The sequence below is a fragment of the Protobothrops mucrosquamatus genome, unplaced genomic scaffold (assembly GCF_001527695.2).
Source record: "Protobothrops mucrosquamatus isolate PMUCROS unplaced genomic scaffold, P.Mucros_1.0 scaffold4230, whole genome shotgun sequence".
Lineage (NCBI taxonomy): Eukaryota > Metazoa > Chordata > Lepidosauria > Squamata > Viperidae > Protobothrops > Protobothrops mucrosquamatus.
In genome coordinates, this window is record NW_015390149.1 from 14,042 (window position 1) to 35,014 (window position 20,973).

The window sequence follows — 20,973 nt, forward strand, 5'->3', positions numbered from 1 at the left end:
AATGTCTAAATTCAATTTAAATAAATTAGATTTATTTAAAGTTAATTGGATTCTAATTACATTTGAGTAAAATTAATTTTGGATTTAAATAAAATTAAATATTACCAGTATGGTTATTCATAAGACTTTTTAAAATTCAAGTGTATTAAAGACTGAGAAAAATTTGCTGAAAAGGACCAAGCTATTGGCAAGACAGAGATGCTAATTGCATTCTTTTAAATTGCTTCTTAACTCTATTTCCCCATTTCTTTATTTCATTAATTTAGATGAATCTCTTTGTTGTTCTTGCACTGTCACCTCCAAATCCAGACTAATCTCTTCAAACCACGGGAGTTTTCAGCTCTTTCGGCTAGAAGAAAATTGGTATTTTCTTTAGTGCAGTTGCCTTACATTGTCTTCAAAATTCCTGCTCATATTTCCTGAGCTGTATTCCCTACTGAATACTGAAATGAAGCCATTTTTCTTTTTCCCCTCATGGAATTTGAACTTTATATGTACTCCTCAAGGTTTGCCTTCCGGCATTTTATAATTCCACCTTTTCTCCAGTCACCTATGAGACACCATTCATTTCTCCATCGTGGACCCTTGTTTTGAGGTAAAATTTCTAAAACTTCCATGATTTGAGCTTTCTCTCCATTTTGGAACTTGTTTATTTTTCATGCTGTTTCTTCAGTATTCTCATCTTTGCTGCTGCCACTTGCTGTTTTGAACCACAGTTGGCCTCCCAGAGGCAAGAATTTGAAAAGGCAGCTGTAATAATTGAACTCACCAAATAAAAAAATGAATAAAAATCTTAATTTTCCTAAGCCTTCACTTCCTATTTTGTGACTCTGCCAGCCCCTTTATCTTCCCTCACTTCAGGACTGAGTTTGCCAACAACCACACCACACAACCTGGGCTTGAAAGAGAGGCTCCTGTTTCTTCTGAGCCGCCACAGAGATTTTGTCAATATTCACAACATGGAAGTTCGTTCTTAGACTTTCAAAAAGGAAAGTCTAGAAAATGTTGCCTGCTGGAGACAGGGAATGTTAGAGGGACCCTTTCCTTCTACTCCATTGCCCATCATCCCAGGCCCGCATGGAACATGCCGATCTCCCCTATTCCCTTGCAGCGTCTATCTAGCGTTGCATGCAGGATCCACCAGGGGGCTCCCTGGGCTGCCGTTACAAAGCCCTCACCTGCCCCCGCTTCAGGAGAGAACTGAGCATGCGCTGTTCCAGCAGGTCGAGAGACATGCTCGGTGCATTGTCCAGAAGAGGCTGATGGTGCTTCCGCCCTTCCTACGGGTACGATTCTGCTCTCGTGCTCAGTAAGTGGGGAGACGTTTCTTTCACGGGCTAGACCGTGCATGGAGACAAGCAAAACTCGGAGGCGTGGAAAGGGGGGAGCCCGGGGTCCCATGTTCCCCTGCCGCCTCTGTGCATGCACGGGCCAGGCAGGGAAGAAATCAAAGCTCCGGACGCGCTGCGTTGCCTCCAGGAAGAACATCAGGATCGCCAGAAAGGTCGGAGCCATTCAGGATTAGGCTAAAAGTGGGGAACCTGTTTCCAGGAGATGCGTGAATGAAAACATCATGTTAAGCTATGGTTTACTGATTCGGGTATTATTCTATTTGCATTGAATGGTGTTTTGTTGATTGTGATTTCTCAGGTAGCCATTAAAGTTTGGGTCAAGAGTTTAATGAGGTTCTGTTGGTTAAAGTTACACTGGAAGTTCAAATATTGATTGATTTACCTATTAAATCGATTTAGAAAGACACTCATCTCAATGGCTATTTGTGACCTGAGACATTGATGATCTGGATTGTACAGAGGTTGGTTTTCATGCTGCAAGCAGCCATCAAAATTATTTGAATAAGTAGGAATAAGAAATCAAAAACATATTTTAAATTTATTTATCCAATTGTTGATCCAGAAAGTCAACCTGTATTTCTGGAATTTTCTTTTGTTTTCCATTTCAGATATATAAGTTGGAAATCTTTCCTGGTTGCTCTTGAGTCTTCAGTATCTTTTGTGGGAAGAGGGCTAAATGGACTTAGGAAATTTTGACAGACCTCTTCTGATTAGGAAGACCTGTGCAGATCCATCAGTCTGTTTTGGAGCTGGATTAGAGACCAGAGAGAAGATGGAGGGACAACGCCCAGCTGGAAAAAGCCCTGCAGCTGCTCAGTCTTGGAGCTTTGAGATGAATGGGGCAAGTCCTGGGCAGAAGAACCAAGAAGAGGAAGCCAAGAGTTCAGAGGTCCAATGCTGTCACTTCAGAAAAGTGCAGTTCCAGGAGGGGAGGGGTCCCCGAGATATTTGTGGTCAGCTTCATCGCTTTTGCTGTCAGTGGCTGCAGCCAGAAAGACACACAAAGGCCCAAATGCTGGACCTGGTGCTCCTGGAGAAGTTCCTGGCTTTCCTTCCCCCAGAGATGGAGAAATGGGTGCGTGAGTGTGGAGCAGAGACCAGTTCCCAGGCGGTGGCCCTGGCTGAAGGCTTCTTGCTGAACGTGGATGTGGAAAAGATGCAAGAAGAGTTCCAGGTGTGAGAATATAGTCTTAACAGGTCAGAGTTTTCTGGAATTATTAACTCCTAAAGTGAGTTTTTCTATTCTTCCAGAGGATATATTTGGGGCAATTCTTCCATTCTATTTTGGGTTTCAACAATGGACATTGTAGTAGTTTGAAGCTGTACTATGATAATTCATTTCTATTTCTGTGCTCTTCCTTTGTTTCTCCTATCACATCATGTCCAGAAATCCTTGGAAGCTGCGACTGAGTATCCCAAGGGGGGGAAAGATTCATTCAAATCTTCTCAAGAGCTTCTATTCAGGGAGAACTTCCAGAAAGGTCAAAGTCAGGACATCACGCCAGGTAACAGAAGGTCTTTCTGTGTGATGTGAGATTTCAACATTTAGCTGATTCTTTAGCTGCACATCATTACAATCTCTCTCTTTAACAAATCTGCTTCCCCCATTTTTCTCTGTCTCACAGAGAGTAGAAAGCTGTCCGTGGAATTTGTAGACTCACCTCCTCTTTGTGGTGGAGCTGAAGGATTGGCTGAAACTGTACTTCAGGTAAGGAGGAGAAACGTCGGAAAAGGTCCATGAATCTTGGATGGATTTCATTTTGTTCTAGAGTTCAATGTATAAAATTGCTGTTTCTAAGCAATATAAATTTGACATCCGGTCATGAACATTCACGATCAGCTTAGTCTATCCTCTCTCTTCTGGGGAGATCCTTTGTGAGATGCTTTCTCCTCCTGCTTTGACATCAGATTTCATTGACCAGACAGTTGTGAGCATTGAGGCTGTTCCTTCTGTCTCCCAGGGTCATTCTCACATACCATTACAAAAAAATCCTTATTTTGCCTTTTGAAAAGCATCTTTGGGACAACTGTGATCTGGTGATTGAGAATCTCCATAGATACTAAGTGGATTTAAGACCCAACTACCAATGACCAAGAAAACTATTTTAGTTGGCTATGCTGAAAGGCATTCCAAATACCGCAAACTAGATACAATCTGCTTCAGTTATGTCATCAGCCAAAAGCGGTGAGATCTCACTTTGAATTCTGCAGAGGATGCCCATTTTGTTCACTAGATCTCTTTCCTAGAATTAATGGAAGAAAAAACCTCAAATTATTCTTGGGATTATCTGTTAATAGGGAAATTTCTTTTCTTCTTCAGGATGTTGTGTCTTTTGAGGAAGTGGCCGTGTATTTCTCCAAGGAGGAGTGGTCTCAGCTGGACCCTGCCCAAAAAGCTCTCCACGGAGAAGTCATGCTGGAGAATTCCAGGAATCTGGCTTCTCTGGGTAAGAATCCCTGTCTGTACTTGGAAACATAGAGAAGTCATGGGGTGTGGGGGGGCTTAGATGATATTTCTGATAAAAACATCATTTATTGATACTCTGCCTTTACTTTTTGTAAATAATAAAGCTAGCGGACAAACCCCAATATTCCTTCCTCCTGCTGTTTTCCCCACAACAACAACCTTGTGACCTGGGTTCAGCTGAGGGAGACTGGCCCAAAGTCACCCAGCCAGCATTCATGCCTAAGGCAGAACTAGTACTCCCAGTCACCCAGTTTCTAGCCTGGTGCCTTAACAGTTTGACCAAACTGAGTTTATGGAAGAAGGAAATTTATTGGAAGAAAAATTGAAAAACTGCCTTGTCTTCCTTTTGACATAAAGGAAATGTGGTTGTTTTTTTTTTTTAAAAAAGAAATGCTTTCTGCTCATAAAATACAAAATATTCATTTCCATGCCATAGAACAGTGGTTCTCAACCTGTGGGTCGGGACCCCATTTGGGGTCGATCGATCATTTCATGGGGGTCGCCAAGCAAGGCTGTCCGCCATTTTTTTTGTCCACCATTTTTTTTGTCCGCCATTTTTTCCCCTTTTCCGGCGGGTGCCTTACCTCCCTTGGGCTGGGCCAGCTGGTGGTCGGCCTGCTCCGTCTTTGCTGCTTGCCAGCTACGCCTCGGCCAGCGCAGGGGGCGGAACCACGCATGCGCGGTGCTCCCGGGCAGGGAAAGTCCTCGACTTATGACCGGTTGGGTAGTCCTCGACTTACGACCGGTTTAGTTCTCGACTTACGGCCAGTTTAGTCCTCGACTTACGACCGGTTTAGTCCTTGACTTACGACCGGTTGGGGTCGCGGCATTAAAAAGGTTGAGAACCACTGCCATAGAAGATATTAGCCAGAATGCGTGGGAGAGGCTGCATGCAGGGATGGTGTGGCCTCTCTTGAGCAAGGTCCTGCCTACCAGGGGTTCAGTATCCACTCCGGATCCTGGTCACTGGCTCCCTGATGGGTGTGAGCTGCTATAAGCAGGACTGGATTTAGCCCTGAGAGGGATGTTCCCTTCCTAGAGATGTGCCCACATCTGTACAGAGTTTAACAGCCTAAGTTGAGGGTGGGGAGCAGAAATTCCCCTTGGCTTTGAAAGATTCTGCTCTGCAGACAAGTGGGGATGAGACTTTCATTGAAGTTTGGGACTGGGTGGATATGTTGCTAACCCAGCATGATACAGTATTCAGTGCACTTAGGGAGTACGTGGCACTATGGAATAGTCCCAGGTCAAAGATTAGATCAGGAAGAAGAGGTTTGATTGTTCCCCTATTCTTGCTACAGTTTTCATTTTTTCTTTTTCAAGGTTTTAATGCGCAAGAAAATAAGAATTGCAAGAAAGAATGCCAAATGATCCATTCAAAAGAGGGAAAAGGGAAGTTTCCAGATCAGATAAAGCCAAAGAGTGATGAAACAAAGAAATCACAAGGTGGAATGAAAAAAGGCTTTCCGAGGGTCAGTTGGCTTCATAACCATACAAGCATTGATATGAGAGAAGAACCATATAAATGCATGGAGTGTGGAAAGACCTTTACTCGTAGCAGTAATCTTAGTTCCCACAAGAGGATCCACACAGGAGAGAAGCCATATCAGTGCCTGGAATGTGGAAAGACCTTCATCTATAGCAGTCGTCTCAATTCCCATAATAGGATCCACACAGGAGAGAAGCCATATCAATGCATGGAATGTGGAAAGAGCTTTACTTGTAGAAGTCGTCTCAATTCCCATAAGTGGATCCACACTGGAGAGAAGCCATATCAATGCCTGGAATGTGGAAAGAGTTTTAGGTGGAATTGTGATTTTATCTCCCACAAAAGAATCCACACAGGGGAGAAGCCATATCAATGCACGGAGTGTGGGAAGAGTTTTGCCAGGAATTCCACTCTTGCTTGGCATAGAAGGATCCATACACGGGAGAAACCATATCAATAAAGGAAGTGTGAGAAGAGCTTTGAAAGAAAAATTTAAAAACTGCACAGGTTTCCTTTTTCGTATAGAAAATGGATTTCTTTCACAATGCTTTCTGCTGATAAAATACATTTCGATGCCACAGAAGATATTAACAGGAATCTGAGGGGAGGGTTGCATACAGGAATGGTATGGCATCTCTTCTTCCCCCTCAAGAATGGGCCTCTTACGGCAGCCTCTCGGTAAAAATGTTCTCTGATAGCTTTTTGGTTTTTTATTATTTTCTGTGATTTGCTTTGCGTTTCATGTTCAAGAGACTAACTGTTAAGCATCAAGCAATGTTTTTTTAATGGGGAGCTTTCTGTGACTATACTCCCCCCCCATCTTTATAAATGCAGAGGAGATTGTCATCAAGGAAGTGTCAGCTCTCCTTCAACAATGGAAAAACAAAAACCAAAGGAGGAGAAAACGGGCGAAGAAGGGGTAACCGAGCAGGGATTTTGAATAGACTAAGGAAAAATGGAATAAAAACCTCTTCTTTCACTCTTGCTAATAAGATGGATTAAATACTTCTTTTAAACAGATGTAACTCCGATTTTTACAAATCAGTCGCCCTCTGCTTCACTGAATCCTGGCTAAATGAGTCAATTGATGATAGCAGCTGGCATTTCCCAGGATTTCAGACACAGAGGGCGGACAGAATTACAGAAACCTCCGGTAAAAAGAAAGGAATGGCGTCTCTACTTCTATATCAACATCCGATGGTGTAAAAATGTAACCACACTAAAGAAATTCTGTGATGTGGAATTAGAGACATTAATTATCAATTGTAAACCATTTTATTCTCCATGAGAGTTTTCCTCATTCATTCTGTTTGCAATGTATTGTTGGAGGAAAGGTCTTCATCGTGGTTCATCCAAGCTGGGAATAAACATGGCAACTGCTTTGGCAAGAAGGTTGTAGTTTATTGGAGAGGAGAGCCAGACAGGAAAATGGTTCTGGCAGCAAGAGAAGTGAAAAAAAAAAGGGCTTAGCTCATGTAGGGAATAGGGTTTTATACACTCTGGAGCCTTTTGCTTGGAGTTATTTCCTGTTCCTGTTTTGAGGCTATTTCCTGTGTCATGTATTCTGACCTGAGTTTGGGTGTGCCCTTTGGCCTTTGTGAGTTAATCCTACCATGTCCTGTCTCAGGTGGGGTATGCTTTACAAACTCTAGCTGACTTGATTATGTGGGCTGAAGACAGATACGCAGATTTGCTCCTTCTTGTGTTAGCAGATTTCAACAGTGCTTAACTTAAGCCAAGACCTACCAAGATATTTTCAGCATGTCAATTGTCTTACTAGAGGCAAGAATACTTAGTCTAAAATTTAGGACTTGGGGAGAATCAAGAAGGAAATCACCTCCAGGAAATCTCAGAGCAAGTTTGGTGTCCTTCTTTTCCCGGGCTTCCCAGAAATGAGCACCTGTCCTGCCGCGGTGGCCAACAATGTTTGCCCGTTTCAGATGCGGCTCGGTATATGAATAACAACAGAATCCAGCTATTTTGCCTTGATAAGCTTTTAACGCGTTTATTCAGCTGCAGCCAAGAAGGCTTCACACACATTTACACTACTCAGGTCACCCCTAGGACACAGATAAACCTCCACGTGACCTCATTGACTCTCTAAAAGAATTCAAATGACCAGCTGTCTGCAAGTAATATAAATACTTCCATTCCACACCATTCAGTCGGAGCTGAAGAAGCTTCTTGGATGAGAAGTGAAATGTCTTCAAAGAAAAACAAGAAAGTCCAATTACTTCCTGAAAAAGCCCCTTTGGGACAGCCAAGATCTGGATGACTGAAAATCTCCATAGACTTCCAAGGTTTGGTATTCACTCCTGAGCCTGGTCACTGGTTGCTCGATGAACTGAGCTATTATTCAAGCCCTGATACTATGGAAGACCAGCTTGGTGTATAATAAAAGTGCTCTTAACCATGTGTTGTGATTCCTCACCAGCCAGTGGACCCGGCAGCTGAGTCTGAGGAATCAGAGGAGGAAGAGGGGCCTGGAGTGACATCAGAGTCAGAGGAAGGCTCAGGCTGAGACACAGCTGTGCTGGGAGTCTGAGTTGAACAGTGATGAATCACAGCTGGGAGATATCCAGGATGCACGAAAACGCAGGCAAGAAAAAAGAGTAGGACAGAGGAACGCAATGGGGTGTCTCCAAAGGCAAAGGAGAAGGCATTTGGAAGCCAGGCCTTGGCTGAATAATAAAAGGAAGGTGTGGGAGGTGCTGGTTGCCAAAGGCAACCGTTGGTGTTGAGGATTGAGTTTCTGTGAATTGTGTTTGTTTGCCTTGGACATTGACTCAGGACTGTGAATAATAAAAGGGAATTGTTTTTTTCCTGTGGTTCCAGACTGCTTGTTGGAAGAGGGGTTTCTCCTTGTGAGCATAACAAGGACTCACGTAGGCTGGGACAGAATACCATGATCGAAATGAATGAACTAGACCTGGATGTGACCTGAGAGGAATGTTCCTTTCTTAGAAATATGCCCACTTGGGCATCATTTGGTGTCATTACAAGTTGGGGGTGAGGAACTATAGCCATCCAGAAAGTCCTTTTGGCTATCAAAGAATGCTCTGCAGAGACTGGAAATGAAGACTTTTTCACGGAAGTTGAGGAGCTGGTGGGGTGTCCAATGCACTTCGGGGGTTCATGGCACCATGGAATTAACCCAGGTCAAAAACTGGCTCACACACACCAAGATTAGATCAGGGTTCTGTCATAGATTCATTGTGATTCAATCCTGATATATTAGGATCAGTAGGAATCCACTTGGAAACATGACATTGCTAAAATCGTAGTTTGGAATCTTCATATTTGCCAACAAAACACCCAAAATATATTGATTCTTTTGCTAAATTTCAGAAGAAAATATTTAATCATTGCCCTAGCCTTGCTATAGTTTACATTTGTGTGTGTGTGTGTGTATGTGTGCGAGCGGGCAGCCGGGCAGGGTGTGTTTGCGTCTCTCACCCCTTGCAGCCCAGTGCCCTCAACAGAGTCCTTCTGCGATGGCAGGCTTCAAACGAATGAAAGCTGTTTTTTTGGAGTACTTGTTTCTTTTTCTCAACATGCCGCTGATTGCATTGCCCCCTGCCCCCCTCAGCTCCCGCCCCCAGCCCAGTGGAAGGCTGCAAGAAGCTCCCATCACAACTTCTCTCACCCCTCCTGTTCTTTTCCTTCCCGATATCACAGCGTGGGCTGCAAGAGGTGAGACTCCCCTCCCCCGTGCGCACACACACATACATACACATACACACGTGCAGGTCTGGGAGAGACAAGCTGAGAGCCATGCAGAGGCCCTTCAGGCAGAGGCGATGGGGTGGGAGGGGTCAAAATGGGAAGCCACCTGCCTGGAGGCTCTGACAGTTTAAAAAAACCGAACTTGTGAAGCGCTCAGAAGGCAGTCCCTTTCCCAGCTTGCTCCTTCCTTCCTCTTTTCCTCCCCTGCTTCTCTTTCCATCCTCCATACTCAGGAAAGGATGACAGGAGTGTGAGAGCTTGCTAGCACTGCCGGTGGCCATGCTTCTGCCGGCCGTCGCTATCTCATGCAGGCAGGGGCAGTCCCGGTGAAAGGGAAGCCTGCTGGCTGCTGATCTCCTGGCAGGGGCCATCAAAGCCAGAATGCACTAAGCCTTAGATCCACGGGGCAGCCCTGGAGCCAGTGAGGGCCTCCCCTGCCTTCTCTGCCCAGCCCCCTGGGGATCCACGGAGAAGATGGCGAGCGTGTGAGTGCTGGCTTCCAGGGGAAAATGGAAGTGCTTCTACCTTTTTCCTTTCTCAGTGATCAGCAGGGACGGTCAGCTGCGATACTGGGTGCTCGCCACCTCTTCATATGCCAAGGGGGCATGATGGGGCACCCGTTCGCTAGCCCTTTCCCACCAAAACCACCTTTTATATTATCTCCTCTTCCCCCCCCCCTCCTCCTCCTTTTCTCTTCAGGGCATCTCCAACTCCTGGAAGTGCTGATCGTGGAGCCGGGCACTGATCCTGAGGCTTCTGCTGAGCCCCAACAGCCCTGCAGCTCCAGCTGTCTCTCTCTCAGGCTTCTGCAGCGCTGCTGCTGCTTCAGCTCATTCCTCTCCCCCTCCGCTACCACTTCTCTAGGACGGTCACGTATCACCTGGCAGGTGGCAAACTACCACTTGGTAAGGCCACACTTGGAATACTGCATCCAGTTTTGGTCACCATGATGTAAAAAAGAGGCTGAGACTCTAGAAAGAGTACAGAGAAGAGCAACAAAGATGATTAGGGGACTGGAGGCTAAAACATATAAGGAATGGATGCTGGAATTGGGTATGTCTAGTTTAACGAAGAGAAGGACAAGGGGGGACATGATAGCAGGGTTCCAATATCTCAGGGGCTGCCACAAAGAAGAGGGAGTCAAGCTATTTTCCAAGGCGCCTGAAGGCAGGACAAGAAGCAACGGATGGAAACTAATCAAGGAGAGAAGCAACCTAGAACTAAGGAGAAATGTCCTGACAGTTAGAACAATTAACCAATGGAACAACCTGCCTCCAGAAGTGGTGAATGCTCCAACACTAAAACTTTTAAAGAAGAGACTGGACAGCCATTTGTCTGAAATGGTGTAGGGTTTCCTGCCTGAGCAGGGGGTTGGACTCGATGACCTCCAAGGTCCCTTCCAACTTTATCATTATTATTATTATTATTATTATTATTATTATTATTATTATTATTATTATTATTATTATTATTACTACTACTACTACTACTACTACTACTACTACATACAGTAGTATACAACAATATTTTTACTCTTTCAAACCCTGGTCTGTCTTTAAATTCTCTCTGCGTTTTTCTCTGTTGTTTTTCTTTATTAATGGACAGCAGGTAAAGCGCTGGCACCTTCCCAACATTGATGTTCACTTATGCGATGTCACGTTTTACGACCGCATCACTTAGTAATGGGAGTTTTGATCCAGATTCCATTCCTTAACCAATGACTTACCTGTATAAGTGGTCCTCAACCTATGATCACAATTGAGCACAGAATTTATGTGGCTAAGTAAGAAATTTGTTAAACGAGGTTTGCCCCATTTTATGACTTTTCTTACCACATTTATTAAGTGAATCATTGGAACTGTTAAATTAGTAACATGGTTGTTAAGTGAATCTGGCTTCCCCATTGACTTTGCTCGACAGAAGGTCGCAAAAGGTGATCACATGACCCTGGGACCCTGCAACCGTCATAAATGTGAGTCAATTCTCAAGCATCCGAATGTATATCATGTCACCATAGGGATGTTGTAAGCTTGACGAATGGTCATAATTCACTTTTTTCAGTGCGGTTGTAAATTTGAATGCTCACTAGACGTACTGTTGTAAGTCGAGGACTACCTACATTGGAATTCAACATAATTCAAGCACAAGCAATAGAACAAAGTCACATATATATCAATGTATCCTGGGTGAAAAGAGTTTCAGGACGATGAATTCCTCTCACAAAAGAAACCAGAAAGATAAGCCGTGAAATCCATGTTCAAATATGTTGAAGCATCTTGAAGCATTACAGCCATGGTGGCGCAGTGGTTAGAATGCAGTATTGCAGGCGATTTCTGCTGACTGCCAGCAGTTTGATTCTCACAGGCTCAAGGTTGATTCAACTTTCCATTCGTCTTGAGGCCAGTAAAATGAGGACCCAAATTGTGGGGGGCAATAGGCTGACTCTTTAAAGCATTTAGAGTACAGTAAAGCAGTATGAAGCGGTATATAAGTTTAAATACTTTTGTGATTTTGCCTTTCTATAATACGATAAGAATAAGGAAATGTCTAAATTCAATTTAAATAAATTGGATTTATTTAAAGTTAATTGGATTCTAATTACATTTGAATAAAATTAATTTTGGATTTAAATAAAATTAAATATTACCGGTATGGTTATTCATAAGACTTTTTAAAATTCAAGTGTATTAAAGACTGAGAAAAATTTGCTGAAAAGGACCAAGCTATTGGCAAGAGAGAGATGCTAATTGCATTCTTTTTAAATTGCTTCTTAACTCTATTTCCCCATTTCTTTATTTCATTAATTTAGATCAATCTCTTTGTTGTTCTTGCACTGTCACCTCCAAATCCAGACTAATCTCTTCAAATCCCGGGACTTTTCAGCTCTTTTGGCTAGAAGAAAATTGGTATTTTCTTTAGTGCAGTTGCCTTACAGTCTTCAAAATTCCTGCTCATATTTCCTGAGCTGTATTCCCTACTGAAATGAGGCCATTTCCCTTTTTCCCCTCATGGAATTTGAACTTTATATGTACTCCTCAAGGTTTGCCTTCCGGCATTTTGTAATTCCACCTTTTCTCCAGTCACCAATGAGACACCATTCATTTCTCCATCATGGATCCTTGTTTTGAGGTAAAATTTCTAAAACTTCCATGATTTGAGCTTTCTCTCCATTTTGGAACTTGTTTACTTTTGATGCGGTTTCTTCAGGATTATTCTCATTTTTGCTGCTGCCACTTGCTGTTTTGAACCACAGTTGGCCTCCCAGAGGCAAGAATTTGAAAAGGCAGCTGTAATAATTGAACTCACCAAATAAAAAAATCAATACACATCTTAGTTTTCCGACCCCTTCACTTCCTATTTTGCGACTCTGCCAGCCCCTTTATCTTCCCTCACTTCAGGACTGAGTTTGCCAACAATCACATCACACAGCCGGGGCTTGAAAGAGAGGCTCCTGTTTCTTCTGAGCCGCCACAGAGATTTTGTCAATATTCACAAGATGGCAGATCGTTCTTAGAAAATGTTGCCTGCTGGAGACAGGGAATGTTAGAGGGACCCTTTCCTTCTACTCCAATGCCCATCATCCCAGGCCCGCATGGAACATGACGATCTCCCCTATTCCCTTGCAGCGTCGATCTAGCGTTGCATGAAGGATCCACCAGGGGGCTCCCTGGGCTGCCGTTACAAAGCCCTCACCTGCCCCCGCTTCAGGAGAGAACTGAGCATGCGCTCTTCCAGCAGGTCGAGAGACATGCTCTATGCATTGTCCAGAAGAGGAATGGAGGTGTGATTTTGCTCTCTCTCTCTCTGTGTCTCTCTCTCGGTGTGTCTCTCTCTGTGTCTCTCTCTCGGTGTGTCTCTCTCTGTGTCTCTCTCTCTTCCTCCTCCTTAGCCTTAGGCTAAGCCTTCCCAGGAGTCCCACAGGCTGCAAGGGAGCTTTGTGTGTGGGGATGTTTCTTTCACGGGCTGGAACGTGCATGGAGACAACCAAAACTTCATCAGGTTCGGAGGCGTGGAAAGGGGGGAGCCCGGGGTCCCATGTTCCCCTGCCGCCCCTGTGCATGCACGGGCCAGGCAGGGAAGAAATCAAAGCTCCGGACGCGCTGCGTTGCCTCCAGGATGAAAATCAGGATCGCCAGAAAGGTCGGAGCCATTCAGGATTAGGCTAAAAGTGGGGAACCTGTTTCCAGGAGATGCGTGAATGAAAACATCATGTTAAGCTATGGTTTACTGATTCGGGTATTCTATTTGCATTGAATGGTGGTTTGTTGATTGTGATTTCTCAGGTAGCCATTACAGTTTGGGTCAGGAGTTTAATCAGGTTCTGTTGGATTGATTTACTTATTAAATCGATTTAGAAAGACACTCATCTCAATGGCTATTTGTGACCTGAGACATTGATGATCTGGATTGTACAGAGGTTGGTTTTCATGCTGCAAGCAACCATCAAAATTATTTGAATAAGTAGGAATAAGAAATCAAAAACATATTTTAAATTTATGTATCCAATTGTTGATCCAGAAGGTTACTACAGATTTTTTTTCCACACAGAGATACATCACTACCTACAAAGATTTTCCCCATCCTCCCAGATATTGGTGGGTTCATAAGAATTTCTTATTTCAGTTTTTGTGTGTGTTCAGTTGTTAAGTTGGTCAACCTGTATTTCTGGAATTTTCTTTTGTTTTCCATTTCAGATATATAAGTTGGAAATCTTTCCTGATTGCTCTTGAGTCTTAAGTATCTTGTGTGCGAAGAGGGCTAAATAGACTTAGGAAATTTTGACAGACCTCTTCTGATTAGGAAGACCTGTGCAGATCCATCAGTCTGTTTTGGAGCTGGATTAGAGATCAGAGAGAAGATGGAGGGGCAACGCCCAGCTGGAAAAAGCCCTGCAGCTGCTCAGTCTTGGAGCTTTGAGATAAATGGGGCAAGTCCTGGGCAGAAGAACCAAGAACATGAAGCCAACAGTTCAGAGGTCCAATGCTATGACTTCAGAAAAGTGCAGTTCCAGGAGGGGAGGGGTCCCCGAGATGTTTGCAGTCAGCTTCACCGCCTTTGCTGTCAGTGGCTGCAGCCAGAAAGACACACAAAGGCCCAGATCCTGGACCTGGTGCTCCTGGAGCAGTTCCTGGCTTTCCTTCCCCCAGAGATGGAGAAATGGGTGCGTGAGTGTGGAGCAGAAACCAGTTCCCAGGCGGTGGCCCTGGCCGAAGGCTTCTTGCTGAACGTGGATGTGGAAAAGATGCAAGAAGAGTTCCAGGTCTGAGAATATAGTCTTAACAGGTCTAAAGAGGATCTCTCTGAATTTGTCAATTCCTTTCTGTCCGAGTTTTCTGGAATTATTAACTCCTAAAGCGAGTTGTTCTATTCTTCCAGAGGATATATTTGGAGCAATTCTTCCATTCTGTTTCGGGTTTCAACAAAGGATATTGGTGTCTATTAGTTTGAAGCTGCAGTATGATAATTCATTTCTATCTCTGTGCTCTTCCTTTGTTTCTCCTATCACATCATGTCCAGAAATCCTTGGAAGCTACGACTGAGTATCCCAAGGGGGGAAAAGATTCATCCAAACCCTCTCAAGAGCTGCTGTTCGAGGAGAGCTTCCAGAAAGGTGAAAGTCAGGATACCACGCTAGGTAATGGAAGCTCTTTCTGTGTGATGTGAGATTCCAACATTTAGCTGATTGTTTTGCTGCACTTCATTTGAATCTTTCTCTTTAACAAATCTGCTTCCACCATTTTTCTCTGTCTCACAGAGAGTGGAAAGCTGTCCGTGGAATTTGTAGAGTCACCTCCTCTTTGTGGTGGAACTGAAGGATTGGCTGAACCTCTACTTCAGGTAAGGAGGAGAAACGTCAGAAAAGGTCCATGAATCTTGGATGGATTTCATTTTGTTCTAGCATTCAACGTATAAAATTGTTGTTTCTAAGCAGTACAAATTTGACATCAGGTCATTGAACATTTGTGAGATGCTTTCTCCTCCTGCTTTGCCATCAGATTTCATTGACCAGACAGTTGTGAGCATTGGGGCTGTTCCTTCTGTCTCCCAGGGTCATTCTCACACACCATTACAAAAAAATCCTTATTTTGCCTTTTGAAATCATCTTTGAGACAACTGTGATCTGGTGATTGAGAATCTCCATAGATACTAAGTGGATTTAAGACCTAACTACCAAGTGACCAAGAAAACTACTTTAGTTGGCTATGCTGAAAGGCATTCCAAATACCTCCAACTAGATCCAATCTGCTTCAGTTATGTCATCAGCCAAAAGCGGTGAGATCTCACTCTGAATTCTACCAAGGATGCCCATTTTGTTCACTGGATCTCTTTCCTAGAATTAATGGAAGAAAAACCTCAAATTATTCTTGGGATTATCTGTTAATAGGGAAATTTCTTTTCTTCTCCAGGATGTTGTGTCTTTTGAGGAAGTGGCCGTGTATTTCTCCATGGAGGAGTGGTCTCAGCTGGACCCTGCCCAAAAAGCTCTCCACGGAGAAGTCATGCTGGAGAATTCCAGGAATCTGGCTTCTCTGGGTAAGAATCCCTGTCTGTGCTCAGAAACATAGAAGTCATGGGGTGTGGGGGGGCTTAGATGATATTTCTGATAAAAAACATCATTTATTGATAATCTTGCCTTTACTTTTTGTAAATAATAAAGCTAGCGGACAAACCCCAATATTCCTTCCTCCTGCTGTTTTCCCCACAACAAGAACCTTGTGACCTGGATTGAGCTGAGGGAGACTGGCCCAAAGTCACCCAGCCAGCATTCATGCCTAAGGCAGAACTAGTACTCCCAGTCACCCAGTTTCTAGCCTGGTGCCTTGATCGTTTGACCAAACTGACTTTATGGAAGAAGGAAATTTATTGGAAGAAAAATTGAGAGACTGTCTTGCCTTTCTTTTTACATAAAGGAAATGTGTGGGTTTTTTTTAATGCTTTCTGCTCATAAAATACAACATATTCATTTCCATGCCATAGAAGATATTGGCCAGAATCCGAGGAACAGGCTCCATGCAGGGATGGTCTGGCCTCTCTTGAGCAAGGTCCTGCCTACCAGGGGTTCAGTATCCACTCCTGAGCCTGTCATTGGCTCCCCGATGGGCGTGAGCTGCTATAAGCAGGACTGGATTTAGCCCTGAGAGGGATGTTCTCTTCCTAGAGATGTGCCCACTTGTGTACAGAGTTTAATATTAGCCTAAGTTGAGGGTGGGGAGCTATTGCCATCCAGGAATTCCCCTTGGCTTTCAAAGATTCTTCCCTGTAGACAAGTGGAGATGACACTTTCATTGAAGTTGGGTAGCTGGTGGGCATGTTGCTAATCCAGCATGATACAATATTCGGTGCACTTAGGGAGTACGTGGAACTATGAAATAGTCCCAGGTCAAAGATCAGATCAGGAAGAAGAGGTTTGATTTTCCCCCTATTCTTGCTAAAGTTTTCATTTTTTTCTTTTTCAAGGCTTTAATGGGCAAGAAAATAAGAGTTGCAAGGAAGAATGCCAAATGATCCATTCAAAAGAGGGAAAAGGGAAGTTTCCAGATCAGATACAGCCAAAGAGTGATGAAACAAAGCAATCACAAGGTGGAATGAAAAAAGGCTTTCCGAGGGTCAGTTGGCGTCATAACCATACAAGCATTGATATGGGAGAAGAACCATATAAATGCATGGAGTGTGGAAAGTCCTTTAATAAATCTGATCATCTTATTTCCCATAAAAAGACACATTTAGAAGACACACCATATAACTCCAGGGAGTGTGGAAAGACCTCCTGTAATGATTACTCTCTTAGAAGTCATGAAAGAAATCACAAGGGAGAAAGACCTTATAAATGCATGGAGTGTGGAAAGACCTTTACTTGTAGCAGTGGTCTCAAATACCATAAGAGGATCCACACTGGAGAGAAGCCATATCAGTGCATGGAATGTGGAAAGACCTTTACTTGTAGCAGTAGTCTCAATTCCCATAAGAGGATCCACACTGGAGAGAAGCCATATCAGTGCCTGGAATGTGGAAAGACTTTTACTTGTAGCAGTAGTCTCAATTACCATAAGAGGATCCACACTGGAGAGAAGCCATATCAGTGCATGGAGTGCGGAAAGACCTTTACTTGTAGCAGTGGTCTCAATTACCATAAGAGGATCCACACTGGAGAGAAGCCATATCAGTGCATGGAGTGCGGAAAGACCTTTACTTGTAGCAGTGGTCTCAATTACCATAAGAGAATCCACACTGGAGAGAAGCCATATTCATGCATGGAATGTGGAAAGACCTTTACTTGTAGCAGTAGTCTCAATTCCCATAAGAGAATCCACACTGGAGAGAAGCCATATTCATGCATGGAATGTGGAAAGACCTTTACTTGTAGCAGTAGTCTCAATTCCCATAAGAAGATCCACACTGGAGAGAAGCCATATTCATGCATGGAATGTGGAAAGACCTTTACTTGTAGCAGTGGTCTCAATTACCATAAGAGAATCCACACTGGAGAGAAGCCATATTCATGCATGGAATGTGGAAAGACCTTTACTTGTAGCAGTAGTCTCAATTCCCATAAGAGAATCCACACTGGAGAGAAGCCATATTCATGCATGGAATGTGGAAAGACCTTTACTTGTAGCAGTCATCTCAATTCCCATAAGAAGATCCACACTGGAGAGAAGCCATATTCATGCATGGAATATGGAAAGACCTTTACTTGTAGCACTAACCTCAATTCCCATAATAGGATCCACACTGGAGAGAAGCCATATCAATGCATGGAATGTGGAAATACCTTCTCTTATAAGCACTCTCTTACAATCCATCATAGGAATCACAAAGGAAAAAGACCTTATAAATGCATGGAGTGTGGAAAAACTTTTACTTGTAGCAATCGTCTCAATTCCCATAAGTGGATCCACACTGGAGAGAAGCCATATCAATGCCTGGAATGTGGAAAGACCTTCTCTTACAATTACTCTCTTACAATCCATTATAGGAATCACAAAGGAAAAAGACCTTATAAATGCATGGAGTGTGGAAAGACCTTTATTCGTAACACTAATCTTAATTCCCACAAGAGGATGCACACAGGAGAGAAGCCATATCAATGCATGGAGTGTGGAAAGAGCTTTACCTATAGCAGTAGTCTTAATTACCACAAGACGGTCCACATAGGAGATATGCCATATAAATGTGTGGAATGTGGAAAGGGTTTTAGGTGGAATTGTTCTCTTATCTCCCACAAGAGAAGCCACACAGGGGAGAAGCCATATCAATGCATGGAGTGTGGGAAGAGCTTTGCCAGGAATTCCACTCTTTCTTGGCATAGAAGGATCCATACACGGGAGAAACCATATCAATAAAGGAAGTGTGAGAGAAGAGCTTTCAAAGAAAAATTTAAAAACTGCACAGGTTTCCTTTTTCGTATAGAAAATGGATTTCTTTCACAATGCTTTCTGCTGATAAAATACATTTCCATGCCACAGAAGATATTAACAGGAATCTGAGGGGAGGGTTGCATACAGGAATGGTATGGCGTCTCTTCTTCCCCCTCAAGAATGGGCCTCTTACAGCAGCCTCTCGGTAAAAATGTTCTCTGATAGCTTTTTGGTTTTTTATTATTTTTTGTGATTTGCTTTGCGTTTCATGTTCAAGAGACTAACTGTTAAGCATCAAGCAATGTTTTTTTAATGGGGAGCTTTCTGTGACTATACTCCCCCCCCCTCTTTATAAATGCAGAGGAGATTGTCATCAAGGAAGTGGCAGCTCTCTCTAAAAAATGGAAAAACAAAAACAAGAGGAGACAACGGGCGAAGAAGGGGTAAGCGAGCATGGATTTTGAATAGACTAAGGAAAAATGGAATAAAAACCTCTTCCTTCACTCTTTTGCTAATAAGATGGATGAAATACTTCTTTTAAAGAGATGCAACTCTGATTTTTACAACTCAGTCGCCCTCTGCTTCACTGAAACCTGGCTAAATGAGTCAATTGATGATAGCAGCTGGCATTTCCCAGGATTTCAGATACAGAGGCCGGACAGAATTGCAGAAACCTCCGGTAAAAAGAAAGGAATGGCGTCTCTACTTCTATATCAACATCCGATGGTGTAAAAATGTAACCACACTAAAGAAATTCTGTGATGTGGAATTAGAGACATTAATTATCAATTGTAAACCATTTTATTCTCCATGAGAGTTTTCCTCATTCATTCCGTTTGCAATGTATTGTTGGAGGAAAGGTCTTCATCGTGGTTCATCCAAGCTGGGAATAAACATGGCAACTGCTTTGGGAAGAAGGTTGTAGTTTATTGGAGAGGGGAGCCAGACAGGAAAATGGTTCTGGCAGCAAGAGAAGTGAAAAAAAAAAGGGCTTAGCTCATGTAGGGAATAGGCTTTTATACACTCTGGAGCCTTTTGTTTGGAGTTATTTCCTGTTCCTGTTTTGAGGCTATTTCCTGTGTCATGTATTCTGACATGAGTTTGGGTGTGCCCTTTGGCCTTTGTGAGTTAATCCTACCATGTCCTGTCTCAGGTGGGATATGCTTTACAAACTCTAGCTGACTTGATTATGTGGGCTGAAGACAGATACGCAGATTTGCTCCTTCTTGTGTTAGCAGATTTCAACAGTGCTTAACTTAAGCCAAGACCTACCAAGATATTTTCAGCATGTCAATTGTCTTACTAGAGGCAAGAATACCGTATATACTCGAGTATAAGCCGAGTTTTTCAGCCCATTTTTTGAGCTGAAAAATGCCCCCCTAGGCTTATACTCGAGTCAATATTTTTCCCCAGTTCTTTGTGGACTTACAATATCCTAGCACCGTTTAAAGAGACGCCGAAGGAAGACGGTGCCCAACTGCGCGCCTTTCCCCGTTGGCGGGGTGGTCTTTTGCAAAGTCTTTTGCTCGGATATTGTAAGTCCACAGCAGCGCGGGCGGCAGCAGCAGCAGCGGCGTCTCCTGCTCCGAATCCCAGGCTGGAGTCAAGCCCTTTTCAAAAGCGCCGGCTCGGGAGCGAAAGCAAAAGGGGGCGGGGGAGTGGGGCTTCGTTCACGCGTGGATCCCCTACGCTCGTATTTATTTACCGTATTATGCCCCGGCTGGCGGCAGCGGCAGCAGAAACAGCAGCAGCAGCGCCTCCTTCCTCGGTTAGCTCCGATTCCCTCCCCCCGTGTCGCCTCTGAGCTGCAGGACTCCACCGCTTGCTTTATAAACCCTTGGCCACTGCTCCATCTTTTCTTTTCCCACCAACCGCCCCGCCCTCCCTCGACCCGCTTTGCAGAAACGCCTGGATAGTGAGAAGCTGGAACTGGGCAGGCGAGAGAGGCGGGCAGAAAAAAGGGGGGGGGAAATCCACACACGCTCGCGCAGGGAAAGGGGGAAACGGGTGGGCCGGCCGGCTCCCCTCTCCTCTTTGTGTGTGTGTGTGTTTGTCTGTCTCTCTCTCTCTCTCTCTCAATTCTCCCCCACCCCAAAAGCGGGGAGGGGGCGACCTTGCAAAAGGGAGGGGGCTTCTCCTGGTTGCGGGGAAGGCTGGAGGTGCGCCTTTCTCGGCCAGCCTGGGTAAATTCGGCCGTATTCTTCAATACGGGCCGGCCCCAGCAGTTCCGGCTGGTTGCTGGCAGTTAGCTGTTCCTCCCTGGCCGCCTCGGCCCCCCCGGCCCTGTCGGTGAGCGCCCGGCAGGGCGCAGCGTCGCCAGGCCTCCTCCCTTCACACGAGGCGTCTGGCGTTCCCCCTCGCGCTTGGCTGCGGCGGCCCGGGGTATTCCATCCCGGCCTCGACACGCAGCGCCGCAGGGAACAGAAGGGAAGGGGGGAGGGCCGTACCTGGAGCATCACAGGCCGGGGCGATGCCGGGAACGAGCTGGGCGGACACGGCAGCGGCGGGAACGAGCCGGGCGGCTGCGGCGGCGGCAGGAACACGCTGGGCGGCGGCGGCGGCAATGAGCTGGGCGGCGGC

The 20,973-nt window shown here is 44.5% G+C and overlaps 1 protein-coding gene and 1 long non-coding RNA gene across 2 annotated transcripts in view; both read left to right on the forward strand.

The window, feature by feature from the left end:
• Window positions 1-20,973, forward strand: part of LOC107298737 — a 73,490-nt gene that overhangs the window by 13,943 nt on the left and 38,574 nt on the right. Inside the window, 2 exon segments of the mRNA XM_029286603.1 lie at window positions 5,330-5,746; window positions 16,677-18,356. Of these exon segments, the coding sequence (XP_029142436.1) occupies window positions 5,330-5,746; window positions 16,677-18,356 (2,097 nt within the window).
• On the forward strand, window positions 2,463-3,052 carry LOC114923523. Its single transcript, XR_003810654.1, has 3 exons — window positions 2,463-2,526; window positions 2,740-2,857; window positions 2,978-3,052. It is a non-coding gene; the product is annotated as an uncharacterized LOC114923523 (long non-coding RNA).